At 44.7% G+C, this 21373-nt stretch overlaps 1 protein-coding gene across 3 annotated transcripts in view; it reads right to left on the bottom strand.

Annotated features, from left to right (window-relative positions):
* RNF130 (ring finger protein 130) overlaps positions 1-21373 on the bottom strand; it is a 532281-nt gene that overhangs the window by 72965 nt on the left and 437943 nt on the right. For all 3 annotated transcript variants that reach the window (XM_063928530.1, XM_063928529.1, XM_063928531.1), the window contains exons 6-7: positions 17403-17499; positions 9392-9596 (exon numbers count right to left, since the gene is read on the bottom strand). In XM_063928530.1, coding sequence (XP_063784600.1) covers positions 9392-9596; positions 17403-17499 — 302 coding nt within the window. The remainder of the gene's footprint in view (positions 1-9391; positions 9597-17402; positions 17500-21373) is intronic.

Here is a 21373-nt window from a genome sequence, read left to right as displayed (position 1 = left end):
ATATCATAGAAGAGAAAAATGAGTAGCCATAAGTCATTCTATACAGACACCTTCCCTATGTCACTCTATACAGACGCCCCTTCCCTATGTCACTCTATACAGACACACCGTCCCTATGTCACTCTATACAGACACCTTCCCTATGTCACTCTATACAGACGCCCCTTCCCTATGTCACTCTATACAGACACCTTCCCTATGTCACTCTATACAGACGCCCCTTCCCTATGTCACTCTATACAGACACCTTCCCTATGTCACACTATACAGACGCCCCTTCCCTATGTCACTCTATACAGACGCCCCTTCCCTATGTCACTCTATACAGACACCTTCCCTATGTCACACTATACAGACACCTTCCCTATGTCACTCTATACAGACACCTTCCCTATGTCACACTATACAGACGTACCTTCCCTATGTCACACTATACATACGCACCTTCCCTATGTCACACTATACAGACACCTTCCCTATGTCACACTATACAGACGCACCTTCCCTATGTCACTCTATACAGACGCCCCTTCCCTATGTCACACTATATAGACACCTTCCCTATGTCACTCTATACAGACGCCCCTTCCCTATGTCACACTATACAGACACCTTCCCTATGTCACTCTATACAGACGCACCTTCCCTATGTCACACTATACAGACGCCATGCTATTTTAGCAGGGTGCTGCACCCTGCCCTATCCGTTTTATAACTGTTAATATGCTCCCTGCCCCGCTTATGAGTGCCCGCTTGTGCCTGCACTTCCCTGGAGCAAGCTGACACAGACCATACTTACCGACATTCTGGCTGCTCTCTGCGGGAGAGAGCAGCCAGGTCGGCTCAACAGGCGGGCCGGGGAGTGCTCTGACGTAAGGAGGGGGTGGGCCGGAGGCGGGGCGGAGCAAGGGCGGGACGGGGGTAGGGTTGCAGTGACACCTCCTTTAAGCCCCGCCCCCTGCTCTGTAATGCCGCGATCACCGGCATTACACTGCCGGGGGCGTGGCTATGATGACGCGATTCAGCAAGAATTGCGTCATCGACTGCCCGGACCGCCCACTTTACACACAAAGTGGGCGGACGGGCAGGAGGGACCCCTCAAATCGGGAGACTTGCCTGCTCTTCCGAGGGGCTGGGAGGGTCACCCGATTTTCAGGGAGCCTCCCGGCCATTCCAGGAGAATAGGCAAGTATGACACAGACTCTGGGAGCAGGTGGAGCAAAGAGCTACGTGCCTGGGCACAACCCAGCCCCAGGAGCCGGCCGGCACACCTGAGCCTCCTGGAGACTCCTGCAGCTCAGGGGCAAAGTAAGGGAGTGGCGGCAAGGGTGCAGGTAGGGGTAGGGGTGCCGAGGCGAGATCGCTGGCTCAGCGCTAATTGATTTATGTAATTACTCTGGGCTAGTCTGTACAGATTTTGCACATTTTATAGTAATGTATGCTTACACTATAAAAACTTTCTAACAATGAATTGGTGGGCCTACTGTGTGGAATACTGTGATTTGGGGATCTTACTGTGTGGCATAAAACGTACTTGGGGCAAGAGATGGGTATTGAAGGGGCATGTGGGGAAGTCTAAGGGACATGTGTTATAGTCTATAGAATTTTCCATACATCTTAATTGGGGAGATAATCCATCTCTTTGGTCCGCGAGCTCTGATTGGCTCACAATCCGGCACTTCATTTAACAGACATGCCGCCGACGGAGACCCAGGAGGGACACACAGGAGAGGCGCGCGCTGTGCCCTCTGGCTCCTTCCCAAAACTCACAGCAGCAATCAGTGGTGGCAACGGTGGCGCCCCCGCAGCTTTGCGTCTCCAAGCCACTGCAGTGGCTGCGGGGGCAGTAGTTACGCCACTGTGTGTGGGTACATAATACTCTAAGGGCATATATGTGCAGAGCCAGAACAGGGTTGCACTGCATCCTGTGCTGGCCATTCCCCAGACACGCCCCCTGACTGATGTCATGAAGTCAGACTGAGAGGGTGGGGCCACCGCCACCGTAAAATGCACCTCTGCCCAGAGTGTCTGTCTTCTGTCTGGAATGTCCGAAGGACGCTCTGGCCAGTGCTGCCCCAGAGATACAGGGTGTCGTTCTAGCCAGATACAAGGACAATGGGGCAGCATCTGGCCACCCACAGAGCCCACTCGTACATTCCTAGTAATGGTCCTGCGTATATGTATAAAGACAGTTAACATAAGTGCTGTGCATTGTGTGCTGACCACCCATTGTCTCTTTAACTCCTCGGTGATCAGCACCCTGCCCTAAAGAAATCCTAGAGTGAACAATATCCATTTAGCTAAGTCCTGTGGCGCACTTAGCTTCAATCCTGCCACTGAGGAAAGGCTAAATCGTGCCCACAGAAGACCTGCAAATATGGAGTCTCTCTTCCAGTAGTTGGAGGAATACACAGCAGAGCCTGTGAACTAATTTAATACAAATTCTGCTTCTCTGTCTGTAAATAGCAGACATACCAGACTTCTACGGTGTAAATGTCTAGCAACGGGTTTCAGATTAGGAGTGAAGCATTTTGACATTTTTGTGACTCTAAAATGTCCTGATATTTAAATAATAAATAAATGTCTGCCGTGAGACGCTGTCCCAAATCTAGACATACCAGTGTGCTGTCACTTTATTATGAAACGTTTTCTTTGAGAACCCACCGGAAGGCCTGAGATAACAGTGCTTAGCCTAAAGGAGTTTTACCTGGTGGGCCGAGTCGGAATATAGCTCACAGCATTCCATCTGAAGCTGAGCAGACAAAGGTCTTTGTTACTGAGGGGCGAAACACTGGGGTTAGACACCTCTTCTGAAGCTACATGAGAAAAAGGAATATTTCAAAGTGCTGTAGGCATCAAATCAGACTGGTCTGCCACAAACCCGGCAAAGTCATTTCAATAGCCTTTCATTTTTTGCCATGGAAGCCGCCCATGTATATCAAATTTGGCATTCCGCCTGCCGGCATACCGTGGGCTCGTATTCTCCGTGGGCTCGCTGCGTTCGGCATGCTTTGGGCCTGGTGACGAGCTTCGCTCACCACAGGTTCTATTCCCACTCGGTTGGTGGTGGGGACCCACCAACCGAGTGGGAATTACGAGGGAGGGGGGTGTCTGGATTCCAACCACCGGTAAAACGTCAGATATTGGGATTCCAGCGTCGGTCTCCTGAACACCGGCATTTTGAATGCATCCCACCCAGCACACACTGTGTGCCAGATACTTTGCACAATGTTTCCCCTAATCCTGCAGAGAAGCTGATTTTAACGGTAAGAAAACTTAAACCAATAATCTGGAGACTATCCTTTGGGGATATATCTGAACAGGGTGTTGGGAAATATGGCGGTGGTGGGTACAAAGTACTCGAGCCTCCCTTGGTCACGTTTCTCCTAGAACAAGAAGTACCTGTAGCAGAGCCCACAATTACTGCTGGCGGCAATGGCTATACTGTTAATTTAAGGAACCAAAGATGGACATTATTTGATTTGTTCCTTTAGATCAGTGGTTCCTAAACTCGGTCCTCAAGGACCACCAACAGTTCACAGTTTCCAGGTCTCCTCACAGCATCACAAGTGAAACAATTAGCTCTACCTGTGGAACTTTAAAATGTGTCAGTGAGTAATAAGTACATCTGTGCACCTCTGGATGACCTGGAAAATGTGAACTGTTGGGGGTCCTTGAGGATCGGTTATGGGAACTAATGTTTAGATCATTATTGCTCTGTGTAATACTAAAGGTATAGAACATTTGTAACACCAAAGCAGAGGCGGATTGGCCGCGTCGGCCCGTGTGGAAGATTCCCGTGGACCGATATGCATGTGGGGCCTGTTTTGTTTGTTTGACATGTGAGGGCCGCCATGGTTATACGGTATACCTCTGGTGCTGCAAATGTGAGGCCACTTCTACATATTTTTCCAGGGCCACTTTTAGTTCACAATCCACCCCTGCACCAAAGGTATAGAACAATGCAATGAAACACAGGACTGCCTCAACCGAGCTATATTATGTTCAGAACAAATACATGACCACTATGAATAGTATTGTGGTGGTAGATATCCTTCAATGTATTCATCTTGCTACCACAATCTTGGCTTAACAACACTCCTAACAACCAACACAAAAGAGTAAAAAGAAAATCGCACTGCCATGGAAACATTCCACCGACAAGCAGAGCACATGATGGATACAGAAAAGGGTTATGATCTGCACAAAAATCTAAGTGACGTAAGTAGAACTTGTACAGAAAAATCATTATTAACGCTACAAACCTAAAGTAATGAGAGTGGCAGGAAGACAAACGTAAACTAATCATACAACAACGAATATTATTGTAATATCTAAAAAATTTATGGAATCTACCAAATGGTGATGACCAGGCAGAAAATACAACGCCTGTCAGCCCAATGCATCATCACGAATACCAAGGGCAAAGACTTTAGCTACATCTAGACGGAAGATTAACTGAAACGAGTCAAACACTGGTAGTGAACAAAGACCAAAACTATTATATTTCAGCTGTAGCACATTTAAACATGCATCACATATCGGCAAAGTGTATTCACAAACTTTGGCAACAAATGGTCTAAATACAAACGTGGAGTTTATTAAGCCTAAAATAGTTCTGCATATTCCACCAGTTGCACAAATTTACAGAATCCTTATACAATGGCAATTAGAATCAATCAAGTGCAAACACATAAGCAGCCCCCTACCACAGAATATTCATAACTGGTAGCCCACCACCAACCCATACATTTTTTTATTAAAAACATTGCCTCTAAAACAATGGGGCTGAATTATCAAGCAATGAAAAGAAGTTGGAAGTGTAGAAGTTGCATCCAATCATCTTATACTTGTTTTATAGAATGTATTTCATAAAAGCTATCTCAAAGCTGATTGGTTGCTACGGGCAACTTTTCCACTGATCCACTTTTCCAGTTTTTTCACTTTTTGATGCATCAACTCCATAGGGGTCTATTCAATTCTAGTCGGAATTGCCATCAAGTCGGAAAGACGGCACTTTCCGACTTTTTTAGGTCAAATCCTGATTCGACCTATTCAACTGAGTTGCCGTTTTTCCAACTTGTCGGAAAACACGTGGATCGGTGGATAAGCTGCATGAATTTGCGGCTATTTCTGACAGGTTTTTGGCCCATTTTCAGAGAGGATCTGACGGGAACTGAATACGCCCCATAGTCTTATTGCCCAAATTTGGTAATTTAAAACAAATAATTTAGGAACCCAAGCTGTAATTTTTAAAAACACTGTTTGCCACAATTAGAACCTATTGTTTTGTAAGCTGCTTCTACTCTTTATTTTATTCAGCGAACTACACAGTATTGAATGTTATATACTGTATTCAGCATTTCATTGCCACCCAAAAATGTTACCATCTATTTTTAATTCATCAATCCTATTAAGTTTAATTTTCCAATTACAATAATATTTATTCATCAATTACTACCCATTAACTCTAAATGTTAACATACTGAATATGAATATATTTATTTACAACATTTATAATGGATGTGTCTAAATAGAAGAGAATAGATGGGAACATTAAAATGATTGCTGTATTCCTCTTCCCAGAACCACAATAGAATTAGTTGATTGCTGAGACTTTCTCCTCCACATTTGTACAGAATGCAATGATAAAGGAGACAGAAAATAAATAACTACAACATTCATGAAACAAATAGTTACCATAATATAAATGGGATACTGAAAGTAACATATGAAGAAACAATTCCCCATAAGGACGGTGTTACAATAGCATTCCACATTCTGCCGTCAGTAATACATCTTTGGGAAAGTCATATCAATCATTGCAAGCTATTTGCACGAAAATCGTGTTTCAATAATTCAATATAAACCCCCCCCCCCCCCACAGTTGTCTGTAATTTATGTTTTGTCAACAATTCAATGTCCTCGCCATAATGACGGTTTTGGTCCCTGCACTATAAAGGAAACAGTTAGAGGGTGTTAGTAGTAGTGTATACAAGGATTAGGGGGTCATTCCGACCCGATCGCTCGCTGCAGTTTATCGCAGCGCAGCGATCGAGTCGGAACTGCGCAGGCGCATGCCGGACGGCCAAAGGCCGTCGTTCCCTATCGATCGCCTCTGCCTGATTGACAGGCACAGGCGGGAGGGGGCGGCACGGCAGCATTTAGGGGCACGGTCCGGCCAACGCAGGCGTGGCTGGATCGTGCGAGGGGGCGGCCCGCAGCAGCTGCGTGACGTCACACGCAGCCGCTGCGCTGGCCGGGAGTTACTCCACAAGTACAAAAGCATCGCTGCTGTGCGATGCTTTTGTACTTGTGCGGGGGTAGGGAGGCCGGACAGACATGCAGGGTGGGCTAGCCCTGTGAGGGTCGTCCCCCCGCATTTCTGGGAACATGATCGTAGCTGTGCTAAATTTAGCACAGGTACAATCAACTCGGAATGACCCCCTTAGTGTACACAATGTCACAGTACAAACACTGAATCCAGACACTCCAACTTCCATTGTATCCTCTATGAGCAGTCTGGTTCCGGTATGAATGATCGACCATGTTAAGTTCGACAGCCATTAAGTCGACCACTATTGGTCGACATTGACATGGTGGACATGGGCAATAGTCGACACATGAAAATAGCACGGGGCAGGTCGACACATGAAAAGGTCGACACGGATTTCTGACCTGTTTTTGGTGTCATTTTTTTCGTAACATGACCAGGAACCGCAATTAGTGTACCACGTCTCCTTGTATGCTGCGGGCAGGTTACTATTCCCAATCGTAGTCCACGTGGATGGTAAAGTATGAAAAAGTTAAAAATCTACGTAAAAAAAAGGGCCTTGTCGACCTTCCCATGTGTCGGCCTGTCCCGTGTCGACCATTTTCATGTGTTGACCATTTGTCCATGTCGACCATGTCACTGTCGACCAACAGAGGTCGACCTAGTGACTATCGACATAAGTAGGGTCGACCTACCAAATGGATACCGAGCAATCTGGGACATGGGACGCGGTGAGAGCAGGAATATCATACCACAGGTACCTGGCCCAAAGCTTCCTAACTAACATGAAGTACCCCAGCTTGGTTACTGATTACAGCATGAAGTATGACCATCCTATAATGGACTACTGGAGTTCATTATATCAGAAACACACATTAGTGCAGAAATCAATGACTGAACAGAGACATGGGAATGAATATTCCGCTACAATGGCCTGGCGCTGTTTATGGTGCACAAATAGTAGCTGTGGGCATGATGCATTATTTGAGGAACTATGTTTAGAAGGCATCGGCCTATACAAGATGGACATACATTTTCAGTCTGATATACACAGATCATATTAAATTGGGAGATCAAAAGCTTAGTTTCAAAGTAATGTGATTGTACAAGACGTTTCTGAATGTTCTGCGGATTTGACTCCTATTGGTTCATCATGTTCCATTAATGATATTCCCCACTGACTCAAATCCTGAGAGGATAACGGGGACAGCAGTTATAGACCTCTCATCTCTGCAAGTACTGTATGAGAATAAGAGGACCGCCACAGAAATAGTGTCTCTGAGATATTCCAACACAAACATTTTCCAAATATAGACCCTGGGCAGGTTTGGTATACAGATGCATTAACGACAACACATATTTTCCTCGTTGATCTCCATTTGGGAGCCTTTAAACTAACGAGAAAGCAGAAACACACCTCTGCATTGAAATCAACCATGCCACCAACAGACACGTGTGATGCATGACCCGTGTTTAATGTATGCAGTGTGCTGAATGATAGGTGCACACATAACAAAACAGCACCTGTTTTCACCCCTGCACACTCCAATAGTTGTTACAGATGTCACAGCCTGTGGAATAATTACAGTAGGCACTCACACCATAGTGTAACATGTCTGTGGCCATCATCCGTTGTGCTTAGAAAATGATCTCTTATTATAATTGCTGACAATGCACTGGCAACACAATCCAGAGGCTAATAAATGAGAGTATACAATACCCATAGCTATACGCACAGTGAAGTAAACACACTGGCAGCTTTTATCTTATGTCGCTAATCCACAACAGACTTACTGCTGGCACAGACATGAAATTCCAGTTCATCTTTAATCTGAAATATGTTACATACGGATTGTAAATTCCATATTTAAAAATAAATACCAAATCATAAATGATATCAATAACTAATACATTTAATCACACTCTCCTCACCCACCATCTGTATTCTCCAAGCTCAGACGTAGCAATGCATGAGATACAGGTCAGAGGCATCACCCATAAATTAGTGGCAAGTCTTTAGGGGCCCATACATCAGCAATCACAATTTATTGTGATCCCCCCCACCAGATATATTGTTCCCCCAATCCATCTGATTTGCTCATACATTACAGATATATCAGTGATTTGCAGATCATTTCAGTTAAACAGATCTGCCAATCTTGAAAGACTCATCAGTTTACTAGGGGGGTCATTCCGACCTGATCGCACACTAGTTTTTTTCGCTGCGGTGTGATCAGGTCAAAACTGCGCATGCGTATGCACCTCACTACGCAGGCGCGTCGTACGGGTACAAAGCGGATCGTTGCTGAGCGATGGATTTAATGAAGAATCCATTCGCACAGCCGATCGCAATGAGATTGACAGGAAGAAGGCGTTTGTGGGTGTCAACTGACCGTTTTCTGGGAGTGTTTGGAAAAACGCAGGCGTGTCCAAGCGTTTGTAGGGCGGGTGTCTGACGTCAATTCCGGAAATGAACAGGCTGAAGTGATCGCAGCGGCTGAGTAAGTTCTGGGCAACTCAGAAACTGCACAAAACTTTTTTGTACCACTCAGCTGCACATGCGTTCGCATACTTGCAAAGCAAACATACACTGCCCTATAGGCGGCGACTATCTGTTTACAGCGCTGCAAAAAGTAGCTAGCGAGCAACTTGAAATGACCCCCTAGAAGCGGTCTGCAGATCTGCTGATTGTTACCTATACACTAGCAATCTACAGCCCCAATTGATATGTGAAATTAAACATGTTGAAAAACCTGATTTAACAATCCCAATCAATTTGTGTCTGAAATCAGCGATCTGTGAACCCCGTATATTGCCGATTTATTGACACAATCATCTGCAAAACATCAGATTGTCCCAATTGATTGGGGATGTAGTTATGACCGCCGGTCACGCATTGATCACTGATGTATGGGCCCCTTTTGACTGATTTTTATTTAAAAAAAAACAAAAAACAAAACCCAACAACAGAGAGCACAGTTCTCATTTTATGACAACACGCCAACTACATTCTGGTTCGTTCGAGTCTTTCCAAGGATTTGCTATAACCCATAAATAGAAGGATATTGTGTATATATAAACAATGTGACTGATCACACGTCTCTCATAGTAACTTACTTGTGACGGCTATGTTGATTTCTCCTGTCCTTGGAGTGATCTCTCCCTCATGTGGGAGCTGAGATACTGCAGAGGAGCGTAGGGATTCTAGAATCAGTGATCCCTCTTCCACTGGGTCACTTGGTGCAGACCCTCGCGTACTGGGTTGAACCCTGGTGAGCCGCTCTACGTCAAATGCTACATTATCGCTGCATGGCACATTAGTCTGAAAAACAAAAAATATATATATATATCTTCACTTATACCATTCTCATAAAGCAACATACAGTAGTAAAGAAAAATTACTGGCACACAAAAAGACAGCCTTGTATCCTTTCCAAATCACAAGGGCAGCATGTGAGATTCAGTAATGAACAGTGTTGGACTGGGGCATGAAGGGCCCACCGGGGAAGGGGGGGGGGGATGAAATTGTAGGGCCCCATGCTTAGGGGTGTGGCTAACCTCCAGAGGGGGTGTGGCTAATCCCCATAGAGGCTTGGCTAACCATTAGCGAGTGCATGATCTGGGCCCCTTGATAATATATATAGTAAATACTGGTAGTGCATACATGATAATGTACCAGATTAATAACAGCAATACACTGTAGAGAATACACCATTGTCCTCTGCAGTATAATGTAGCCTATGTATAATGTATAACTTAATTGCACAGTCTGGAACCTGATTCACAGAGGAGAGGGTGGACCCTCTGGCAGTGGGGCCCACCGGGGGTTTCCCTGTACCCCTGTGGGCCAGTCTGATCCTGGTACGTAGGGGACCTTTCAAACTTTTTTCTTGGGGCCTACAATAGATCTAGGTATGCTCCTGGACCTACTTATTGTAGTGTGGTATAAAATGAACTGGAGGACATTTTAATGTTATATAATATGAACCGGGGCACTGTAATGAGGCACAATATGAACATGGAACACTATACATCATAATGTGAATAGAGGGTACTGTGCGGCATAATGTGTACTGGCAGCTCTGAATTGTGGCATAGGGTGAACTTAAGCACTACTACGATTAATAAACTAGGGCACTACTATGGGGCATCACATTAAATAAGGCTCTGCTATGGTCCAGAAAATGAACTAGGGCACTATTATAGGGCATCAAATTAACAACTGCTGCAGAGAAGTGTCTCTCTAGAAGACATTGGGATGGGGGCCCCTTCAAAATGTTGCTATGGGGCCCACAAACTTCTGACTACGCCCCTGCCTGCCAGCTCCGCATCCTGTATCGCTGGCTCACCAGCTTCTATAGTGTCACTCTGCAGAATCATGCCATTGCTTGTGCATTAACCTCAGTCATCTTTAAATGTTCTGCTAATCTACAACAACACCTCGCCCCCAGCTTTTTAATTGATAAAAGGATCTCAGAGTATTCCAATATTGCTCCTAATCCTCTGCAGTGGCTCCCAACGAAAATCAAAGGTTGTTATAAGTGTGGCTCTAATACCTGCATAACCTGTTCATTCATACGGAATAATACAAAAAATATTTACTCATCCAAGAATGAGCAGTTCGAAATTAAATCTTTCATTAACTGCAATAGCACCTTTGTAATCTACATTTTAGTGTGTAGCTGCAATTTCATTTATGTAGGTAGGGCGACCCGAAAACTTAGAGTAAGATTCTTGGAGCATAAGCACAACATTCATAAAGGGTTCTCTTCCACAGTGTCTCAAGACATTGGCCCTCATTCCGAGTTGTTCGCTCGTTCTTTTTCATCGCATCGCAGTGAAAATCCGCTTAGTACGCATGCGCAAAGTTCGCACTGCGACTGCGCCAAGTAACTTTACTATGAAGAAAGTATTTTTACTCACGGCTTTTTCTTCGCTCCGGCGATCGTAATGTGATTGACAGGAAATGGGTGTTACTGGGCGGAAACACGGCGTTTCAGGGGCGTGTGGCTGAAAACGCTACCGTTTCCGGAAAAAACGCAGGAGTGGCCGGGGAAACGGTGGGAGTGCCTGGGCGAACGCTGGGTGTGTTTGTGACGTCAACCAGGAACGACAAGCACTGAACTGATCGCACAGGCAGAGTAAGTCTGGAGCTACTCTGAAACTGCTAAGTAGTTAGTAATCGCAATATTGCGAATACATCGGTCGCAATTTTAAGAAGCTAAGATTCACTCCCAGTAGGCGGCGGCTTAGCGTGAGCAACTCTGCTAAATTCGCCTTGCGACCGACCAACTCGGAATGAGGGCCCTTGTGCGGAATTTCATGCAAATAACCCACATGCCATTTATCTATTGTGGATTGAAACCATCATGCCCACTCCAAGGGGAGGCAATAGATATAGAAGGTTATGTTTAAGGGAACATTTTTGGATCCACAAATTGAGGACCCTCGTTCCCGAGGGACTCAATGAATCTATTGAATTTGACCTTGAAGCTAGATAACTCTCTGAATTCCTCATTCTCTCTCTGTCATATATTGAATATCAGAGCGATTCCCCAGTGCCTTCTAACATATACATTTCCTGTTATCTATATTGGCCGCCGCTTAGTTACTGGCTGATCCATCCTGACAATGTGTATCCTGATCCTCCTCTCGGGGGCCCTCTCTAGTGTAGGACAATTGAACACACTAAGGGTTTATCCCTTATCATTAGTCTATATATGACTGTACCTTAGATCAGCCGCCAATTATAAGGGCTGACGTTTTTTTTTCACACACCAACATTAATGAGTGATTCGCTTGTACCCAACCCTTGTGCCCACTAAATATTAATATACATACAGATGGGTCCACGGTTATCTTGGCTAGTTTGCTGCTCCTAGGCACAACATGGTTTATTAACATAAACCCTTCATCTATTGTTTTTAGCTGCAATACAATACAGAGAACAATAGGGGATTAAGTCCAACTGCCCAGTCTCAGCTAATCCTATTAAAGGTCAAGATAAACATGGACCCGTCTGTATTCATCATGTGTATATTTTAATATAAATTGTTATCAACCCCGTCTATGGAATCCTCTGTTTCCGTGAGCAAATACAAGTTCAGAACAATATATAGTCAGATTGTAGGGTTGAGTTGTAGTTCTCTTGTCTAGGTCAACATTCTTGTTGAATTCAATTATCAATACCTGTCTATTGGCAGTATTGTTTTATCCGATAAAAATCTACAAAATATGTTTTGTAATGTCTTCTATTTACTGAGCACATTTTAATACACAAAATTGTTCTCCATTTCTCTGAGCAATTATTGAGCTCAGTTATAAATGTCTCCTATTACAGAAGTTGAAACTAGTTTTTCCTCTATGTCCTGGGTTTGGGAAATTTATGTCCTATTTGATATCCCTCTTTTTCTCCTTTTTTCTTCTTATTTCTTTAAGTATAAAGGTAACGTGATTTCTTTATATGTATTTCCTTCTTTGCCATTGTGTTTTAACTGTATTATTATGTTTTTCCTGCTGTACTATTGAGAAACCCTTGAATGGAGCTGACCTGAATAGGGTTAATTTGATTAGTTATAATTGCTAATGAGTTTTATATGTGATCTGTGCTGTTAGCCGCTATATATTTGCTAGGTATCAGCCCAGTGAGGTATGCCTTTGAAAAAGTCAAGTGATCCATGACGAAACGCATCAGAACTCCTCCCCCTATCTCACTGGGTTTACCACACGGCTCCTGCAGCCCCAACCACCTGTTTTCCCTCCAACACTGAAGCAGTCTTTCCACCTCATCGAGAGCAGATCTCTGTCTTGTTCGGTGGCGCACCCCGGCAAGCCTGTCGCAGGTTCATCTCTCCCCTACAACACAGGAAAGGGTATCACAGTGGACTTTACCCGAGGATGCTCGGGTCTACCAGCCCACGGGAGAGGTCATCCAAATACCTGTTATCTACCTCATCTGCAATTTGCCGTGGCAGACACTGGTCACTCTGTGGATAAATCACCGCTATTTACAACTTCTACTGGGAGCTCCGCCATCGAATTCATAATCAGGTACAATGCCTACACAGTAACTTTGCTGAGATATTCTGTAAAAAGGGGTACTCACGGAGCGATCGCTGCTTAAAATCTAAGCAATCTGACTAGATTGCTTAGATTTTAAGCCTGATCGCTCCGTGTGTACCCCCTACAGCGATAGCGATGCGCAGCCCCACGCATCTCTATCGCTGGTGCTAGATTGGCCTGCCGTGCAGGCCCCCCCATCTTCACCCGCATGCTCAGCACACATCGCGCTGTGCTGAGCGGCGGGAGAGATGTGTGCTGAGCGGTTCGCTCAGCACACATCTCTCCCACATCGGCCAGTGAGTACTGGCCTTTACAATCTCCATCACTCTGCAAATGGCTTATGTTACAGTTGCCATATGAACATTGCATTCAGATCGTCTCCATACTGAGCTCAGCAACTGCATATTAGCTGATTACTACAGCTCTAAGGCTCTGTGGATTGGTACCTGTTTATTGCTACAAGCAGCTGATTCATTAACTGTGATAATCCAGTGAACAAGCATACTATTATTCTTTTTCTCACAACCAAATATTTTATTACGTTTTCAATCATGTCTATATTGTGTGATGTTAACATGTTTAATTATTGGATTTATTAAATAATTCATTTATGTATCTATACTAGCTCTCCATTCACTTTGAATCATTTCTGCTCCCACGAGCGCTGCTGTTCCTTTCTCCTCTTTGCAATCCATTAAAAGGTACTGTATACACATTACCTTTACAGCAGCGAATGAGGGACCAGTAATAGAACATATTTTTACATTGGCGCTTTATAGCAGTGATTTTTCTTTGTTCTTGTGCATTAATCTGCCTGGTAGAGATACATTAGATTCCTGTCTGTAACAAATAACGGTTGCCCCCTGGCACAGCTTCTACCAGTATGATCTCAATACTCAGTACTAGCATTTATCTGTAAGGTGCCACAGAGACGCACAGCTCTGGGCTGCGGGAGAACAGCCTACTGTACATAAAAAGTATTAACTTGCAAATTAGCAATGGGTGCGGCATTAAGTAACTTACTCCCTGAACTGTTGAGGAGTAAGGGCAAAGCTGCCCATATACTCCACAGGGTCTGCTATATAAGGTCCACAGTCTACATGGATGACATGTCAACAGACTCTCCCTGGTGGTCTAGTGGTGTCTTTTCTGCTAAACACGGCAGAGACGTCTCCAGTGCAAGTACAACTAGCCAAACCATGGCTGATCTGGGTGCGTAAAGCAAAAGGATCACTTTCTAATTTGGACAAACATAAAGTATGGCTAGCCAGACTGGCAAGATCAGGCAATCCGGCAACACCATACCCAGGCCATCAGTGGAATTCAGTTGGATCATTGCGTGGTTTTCCTGTCACACATATGGAGTTAAAAGGCCAATTTGCACCCAGACAAAGGGTAAAAAGAAGATCATGGTGTTGACTTTGACGTTACAACAAAGGGGGTCATTCCGAGTTGATCGTAGCTGTGCAAAATTTTACACAGCTACGCTCAACTTTCCTGACATGCGGGGGGAAGCCCAGCACAGGGCTAGTCCGCCCCGCATGTCAGTCCGGCCCCCCCCTCGCAGAAGTGCAAAGGCATCGCACAGCGGCGATGCCTTTGCACTTCAGGAGTAACTCCCGTCCAGCGCAGCTTTTGCGAGCTGGCCGGGAGCTACTCCTCGCTCCCCGGCCCGCAGTGGCTGCGTATGATGTCACACAGCCGCTGCGGCCCGCCCCCCATTCAGTCCGGCCACGCCTGCGTTGTGCCTTAGCGGGTCGTAGAACCATTGAAAGCTTCCACTGCTAGCCGGCACAAATGTGGGGATTCTGGCAGACCTGGTGGGCACTGTTACCATACCGTGTACGGACTGCCGATCATCAGAGAAGCTGTGAAGGGGCACAGTAGGCTACCATGTATTTGCAAATATATGCAAGAAATATCTCTGGATTTATATTACCATATAGTTTTCAAGTAATGTTGCAAGTACTATTTAGTGTGCAGGGGGATACATGTGGGGGAGAGCCCCCCTCCTCTGATTTCTGTGACCCCGACCCCCTCCCTGACATGCACCTGATAAGTGCTGCCAGACTGATTGAGCAGCGATCACTGTGTTTGCAGGTCTGGCCAGTCCCTAGCTCATCTCCATAGCAGAAGGCAAATGTGTAAGCATCTGAAAGGTCAAGTGAGGTTAAACAATGTATGTGAAAGGAAATATTCCCTTGCAGGACCTCTACTATTATCTTGTGATGACCCCCCCCCCCCCCTTCCCTCCCAAAAAAAATAAAAATAAAAAATGCGCGTCTCCTTTAAGGGGACTTGAAAAGTCTAAAAAATAAATAGATAGCGAGGTACTCTTACCCTGTGAAGCATGTAGCTACAATGTCATTACGGATCAATTGGTCATCAATTAGGTTGGCCAAAAAAAGTAACAAAATTCAAGATTAACAGTTTGTTGACCACTGAGGTCACATTGATGACCTCAAGAAAGAAGAATTAAAATAAACTAAAAAAACAACAACTTCTTTCAGCTCTGAGCCATGAAAGAGGAAACTAAACACCAGCGCGTGTTATCAGCTGGGAGCAGTTTGTGGCAACTGTAATGTCAGAACACTTTCAGGAAGTTGGTTTATGATGAATGGACGATATTTCGGAACACTGACCGCTGCAATATAGGAACGGAAAAAAAATAAACGCATCAGTGTTTCAAAAACAAGTTTATTAGCTGAAGCCTGTGCTAGTAAAACGGTCCGTTTGTCTTTACAACGTGGGGTTGATGTACGAAGCAGGGAAAAGATTGGAGAAATGGCCAATGGAGAATTTGGACAAAGAAACCAATCAGCTTCTACCTCTCATTTTATAGAATGTACTTGATAAAAGCTACCTCTAAGCGGATTGGTTTCTATGGGCAACTTCTCCACTGGTCATTATTGTTGGCATATGTGGTCCAAAACTTACAGTAGGAGCAACACTGGCTTCAGTACATCAGTATCTATTCTTTCCGATTCTCAAGGGCTTGTCAATCAATGTTTAGTGGGCTGTAAATATCAATCTGTAGTATTATAATTAATTTGCTGTTAATGTTATCCAATATATAGCTTGTGGTATTCAACAGTCTAAAAGAAGCAAAAATTGGGACAAGAAGAGCGAATCCATAGTCCGCTCAAGTCCAACAATATCCATGTTCTGCTGAAACCATGCCCACTTTCCAGTTGTACACTTACCAATGTTTGCGTGCCTCAAATTGACGCGTGATATAGGGAAGTGTCACTCCATTGCAATGAGGCCAGGCCCCCTATCCCAGTCCTTGATCTGTAATGCAATCAAGTACAGGACAGGGCTACCAAAATCAGTACTATTGGGAGTCATGTATAAACCCTGCAATTCTCATGGCTAAGTAGATCGTACTGGAACTGGATTTGCTGCTGGACAGGATCTATCATGTGCCGCCTGCACCTGTAGAAAATGCATTGTGATTGGGACATTTTATCCACCCGAGAAAAGCTTGCAACTAGACCAGTGGTTCTCAAACTGTGTGCTGTGGCACCTTGGGGTGCCTCGGGACACTTGCAGGGGTGCCTTGGATTGGTGGTTCAGGAACAATTCAAATTATTTATGGTCAATGTAATAGGCAAAACTAGTGCTGGTGGCTGCTAATCACAACATATAAGGACAAACAGAAGCAAATCTTGTCCCTCACCACACAATAGAACCTCATTTATTTAATTTAATCTCTCTTTCTAAATTTCTCAATAAGAAACTTTTGGCTTAGTGGTGCCGTGAAAATAATTCTAGTGCTCCAGGGCATCGTGATTCACAAAAGTTTGGGAACCACTGAACTAGACTGTTCTAAGGGTACATATAGAAAGGAATGTTTATTAAATAATTATGATAACAATGTTATATTAAGAAGGCTCGCTGTTCCAAATCATACTGTCACCTGGTGCTGTCGGAGACGTCACCATCTCTGCATTATAAGCATCACTGAGAATGGAAACTGTGTTGGGAGAATGTGTGCATACTATGTAAAAACAACTGCTCCGTACCAGGAAGACAACGTGTGTAACAAAGTCTGCTGGTTACTTACCACTATTCCCAAGGCCTTCAGAATATTTAACTTGCACATTGGACAGGTGCAGTGTTCGCTGAGCCACGGGTCCACGCACACCTTGTGGAATACATGCCTTGGAAAGAAGAGATGACAATTAGAATATATTACTGTATTTACTTAATACTACCCATTCACAGCTCTTAAGGGAACAGTAGAATTACTTGAAAACTTGTAGGCCACACAAAACAATGTGTCAGCCCTGGCAGCAAGAGGCGTACGCATCCTGATGTAATCATTAGTCTATCAGACCTGACAACTCTAGTCCCGTTATGGTTTATGATCTCTTACATAGAAACATTTCTCATATTGACAATTGTAGACTGAATAATCTCAATAATCACATCTGAGGTCAGAAGGGTCATGGTCAACGGTAGAAGAGAGACTTGGGGGCCAGTGTAAAAAAATAATTAATTAATTAATTAACTGGTGCAACAGTTGATCGTTTTAAAGAACCAATTAGTTAAAAGGTAAAACCAGAATTTAATTTTGCAAGATGGAAAATCATATTGGCAGATGATCACCAATGGCTCACCTCTGAGATCATCCAATAGCCAATTTCCATTGCAATTCAAATATGTGCAATCTGGGCTACACATCAAACATCATACGCAATAGAATCAATGAACTATTATCAAAAAATGTCTCAAGACCAGCATAAAGGAGAAAGACATGGGGATGTGAGGGTGTGCGGGTAATAAGAGGAGAGGGTGGTGGATGCCAGGATGGGACTGTAAAGGTACTGTAAACGATGGACAGATGAGCCAATATAAAAAGATACATGGGCTAACACTGCAACATAACACAAGAGGTGCGTGTCAGGATTATCATTTCATTTGGAGAAACGCGAATGATGAGGTGAGATTGATATGTAGGAATTGGGTATGATGAAGGAGTAGTGAGAAAAGAGTGCGTAGGTATGGGAGAAAGAGGAAAGGTACGACAGCAGAAGAGTGTAGGGATGTGAGAAGGAGGATAGAGACAGTTAAGGAGGAGAGTGTAGGAATGTTAGAATGAAGAAGGGCTTTGGAGGTATTCACTCTTGCAGCAGCTGCAATGGACTCTTATGTAGATGGTCAGGATATGCCTGGAGATAAACTTTGGGTACTTAGCGCTTGTCAGTACAACTGAGTGGACAAGGCACGTCAGCCAAGTATTCAACTCCACCGACAACCATTCTATAGTCTTAACCTGCCTTCAGACTTCTTCCTACCGAGTGCTCATGGTTCTACCAATTGGAAGGGGAATTGGCATTTGTTGTAAATATATGTTAAGAAGAGTGACTGTACTATAGTGTGCTGCTCTTACTGTAATTGCTGTGCACGCAGTCATGATTATAATTAACCACAGTCACATTCTCTGTGCCGGGCCTTACAGTAACAAGCTAAGAAATAGGAGGCATGAGGTGCGCTGCACAACACTTATAGGAACGAAGCTGCAGTGAAGATGACATATTTCCATTTACTGGCCACACAACTCTACCTCCCTTTCATTACACCATGTTTCTAATCGGGAGATCTATAAACAGCTTTCAGACATAATGACTTTTAGATTTTATCGGCTTAGATTGCGACTGGACTAAGCTTCGCATTGACTACTGAGCACTCTCTCTCGCTCTCCAGATAGACTGGGATACAGACCCGTCCATATCAGTGCATTTTATCTTAGAAAACCAGTTTCTTTGTGAAAGACAATAATAACACAGCTTGTTGTCCACTCTGTTCCGGATTTGGCTGCTCTTGTTATAACATGCCTGCCAATGATAATGGACTAACATCATGGGAAAGTTCCTTGTGCATTACTAGTATTCATGGTCAAGCTTTTAAAGCCTTAGAAAAGCAACAACAAAAAAAACTTTGGTTCCGTGCCTGGCAACCTCGTCCAGTGTTTTGTTTTGTTTTTTTTTGGGGGGGGGGGGGGTTTGTAAAGTGAACAAATGGTCTAGACATGTATTCCTTTTCCAGAGCAGCTACATGTGTTTAACTGTGATATATGAAGCTATTAAAGACCTTGGGGGTAATTCAGAGTTGATCGCAGCAGCAAATTTGTTAGCAGTTGGGCAAAACCATGTGCACTGCAGGGGGGCAGATGTAACGTGCAGAGAGAGTTAGATTTGGGTGGGTTATTTTGTTTCTGTGCATGGTAAATACTGGCTGCTTTATTTTTACACGCAATTTAGATTTCAGTTTGAACACACCCCACCCAAATCTAACTCTCTCTGCACATGTTATATCTGCCCCATCTTCCCCTGCAGTGCACATGGTTTTGCCCAACTGCTAACAAATTTGTTGCTGCGATCAACTCTGAACTAGGCCCCTAGTTTTCAATTATGAACAAATCCATCTAAATGGTGGCCATTTGCTAATTGGAAACCATGCCGTGATGGAAATGCATTTTATTCTATGCAAGAACACTACTGATTGCTTCTGTATGCAGCACACAAATAACGGGCAGCTTTATTTCATACTTGCCCAATTTTAGCACAACCTGTTGGGAAGAGGGGTATTTGCTGAAATCATGTCTTTCTGCCCCACGTCCTACACATTTCACTAGGGAAAGGAGCGTGATGTGAGAGGGTACCCTACTGTTCCAGGAATTTATGGGGACACCCCAAAATCCTCAGCTGAGCCAGAGGATGTCTGCAAGGCTGCCACTTTCTCTGACTCTACCTAAACCAGGTTTTTAAACTCCTACACTTATTACTATCCTATGATTGGTTCTATTGGTCCTGTGTTACCAGACATCCCAACTGCAATCCAACATGAGATAAAGCGGAGCGGACAACTGCAGCGTGGAGACAGCTGCCACAAGAGGACAGCTGAAGGTCAGAAACATCTGCAGCAGTCATCACTGCAACGGATTACTCTTATTAATAAAAAGTGTATCATGGTGCCCAGTTTGCCAATATAGAACAAAAAGCATCAAATAACCTCTCTTACATAATAGCTACAGCAGGGTACTCTGCATAAAGACATAGCTGCCTACTCCCCTAGAATTACCAGATGGTAGGCCACCCGCCCGGATCATGCCCACTTCCTCAGTGAATTGGTCGGTTCGTGGACTTGATTTCACCATTTCCATCCCCCCCTCCCACTGCTGCCAACCATCCCCAATTCCCAGCCACATCTGCAGTAATGTGGGTGGGGCTAGGGAATTGACATCACTACGGCCCTGTCTCCTGCTGTAAAAGTGGCAAATTGCTGCATTTTGCAGCAGGGCCGCTATAGCTTGATTCATGGTGCCACTTGGATATTTCCCTCCAGGATCACCAATTGAGTATTCATACAAAATGAGCAACTAGGCATAAAGACAGGGGCGTCACTGCCCCTGGTGACACCCGGTGCGGGAGGTCGCGAAACGGGGGTGTGGACTACCATAAGGGGGCGTGGCCTCACGAGCGGACCCCCGTTTTCGGCACTCCAGGGGGTTAAGAAGATGTTGGCTGCCCCCCCCGGGAAGTGCCTCTATCCCTCATACATGCCCACTCTGTCCCTTCCTCCCCCATCCCGCCCCTTCCCCCCTCCTAAGCCTGCAGCCTGGGGCTCCTGAGTCTCTCACCTGTGTCCGGTCTGCATGCGAGTGTGCGGCGCTGCCGGCGGGTGAAGCTGCGGCAAGTCTCTCGCGCACAGGCTGAATGCGGAATGCAGTGCCGGATCCTACACAGGGACAGAAGCCAGGTGCTGCACGTATTGTTACAGTGCAGCACCCGGCTCCTGTCACTGAGCAGGAGCCGGCATTTTGGTGTCACCCCGCACCCACGTTGTGACGCCACTGCATAAAGATTGTCTGGCAAGAGTGATCAAAAGAAGGTTCTATGCAACTAGATTGAACACAGACACCGTTTCTCTTATTACTTTTGTTCTGGAACTGTAACCAGAGGTAACACAGGCAGAATCTTATTACCATTTTCTATTAATAAACTGGATCAACCAGCAAGGGTATACAGAAAC

The sequence above is a fragment of the Pseudophryne corroboree genome, chromosome 6 (assembly GCF_028390025.1).
Source record: "Pseudophryne corroboree isolate aPseCor3 chromosome 6, aPseCor3.hap2, whole genome shotgun sequence".
Lineage (NCBI taxonomy): Eukaryota > Metazoa > Chordata > Amphibia > Anura > Myobatrachidae > Pseudophryne > Pseudophryne corroboree.
This window is presented reverse-complemented; position numbering and strand designations above follow the sequence as displayed.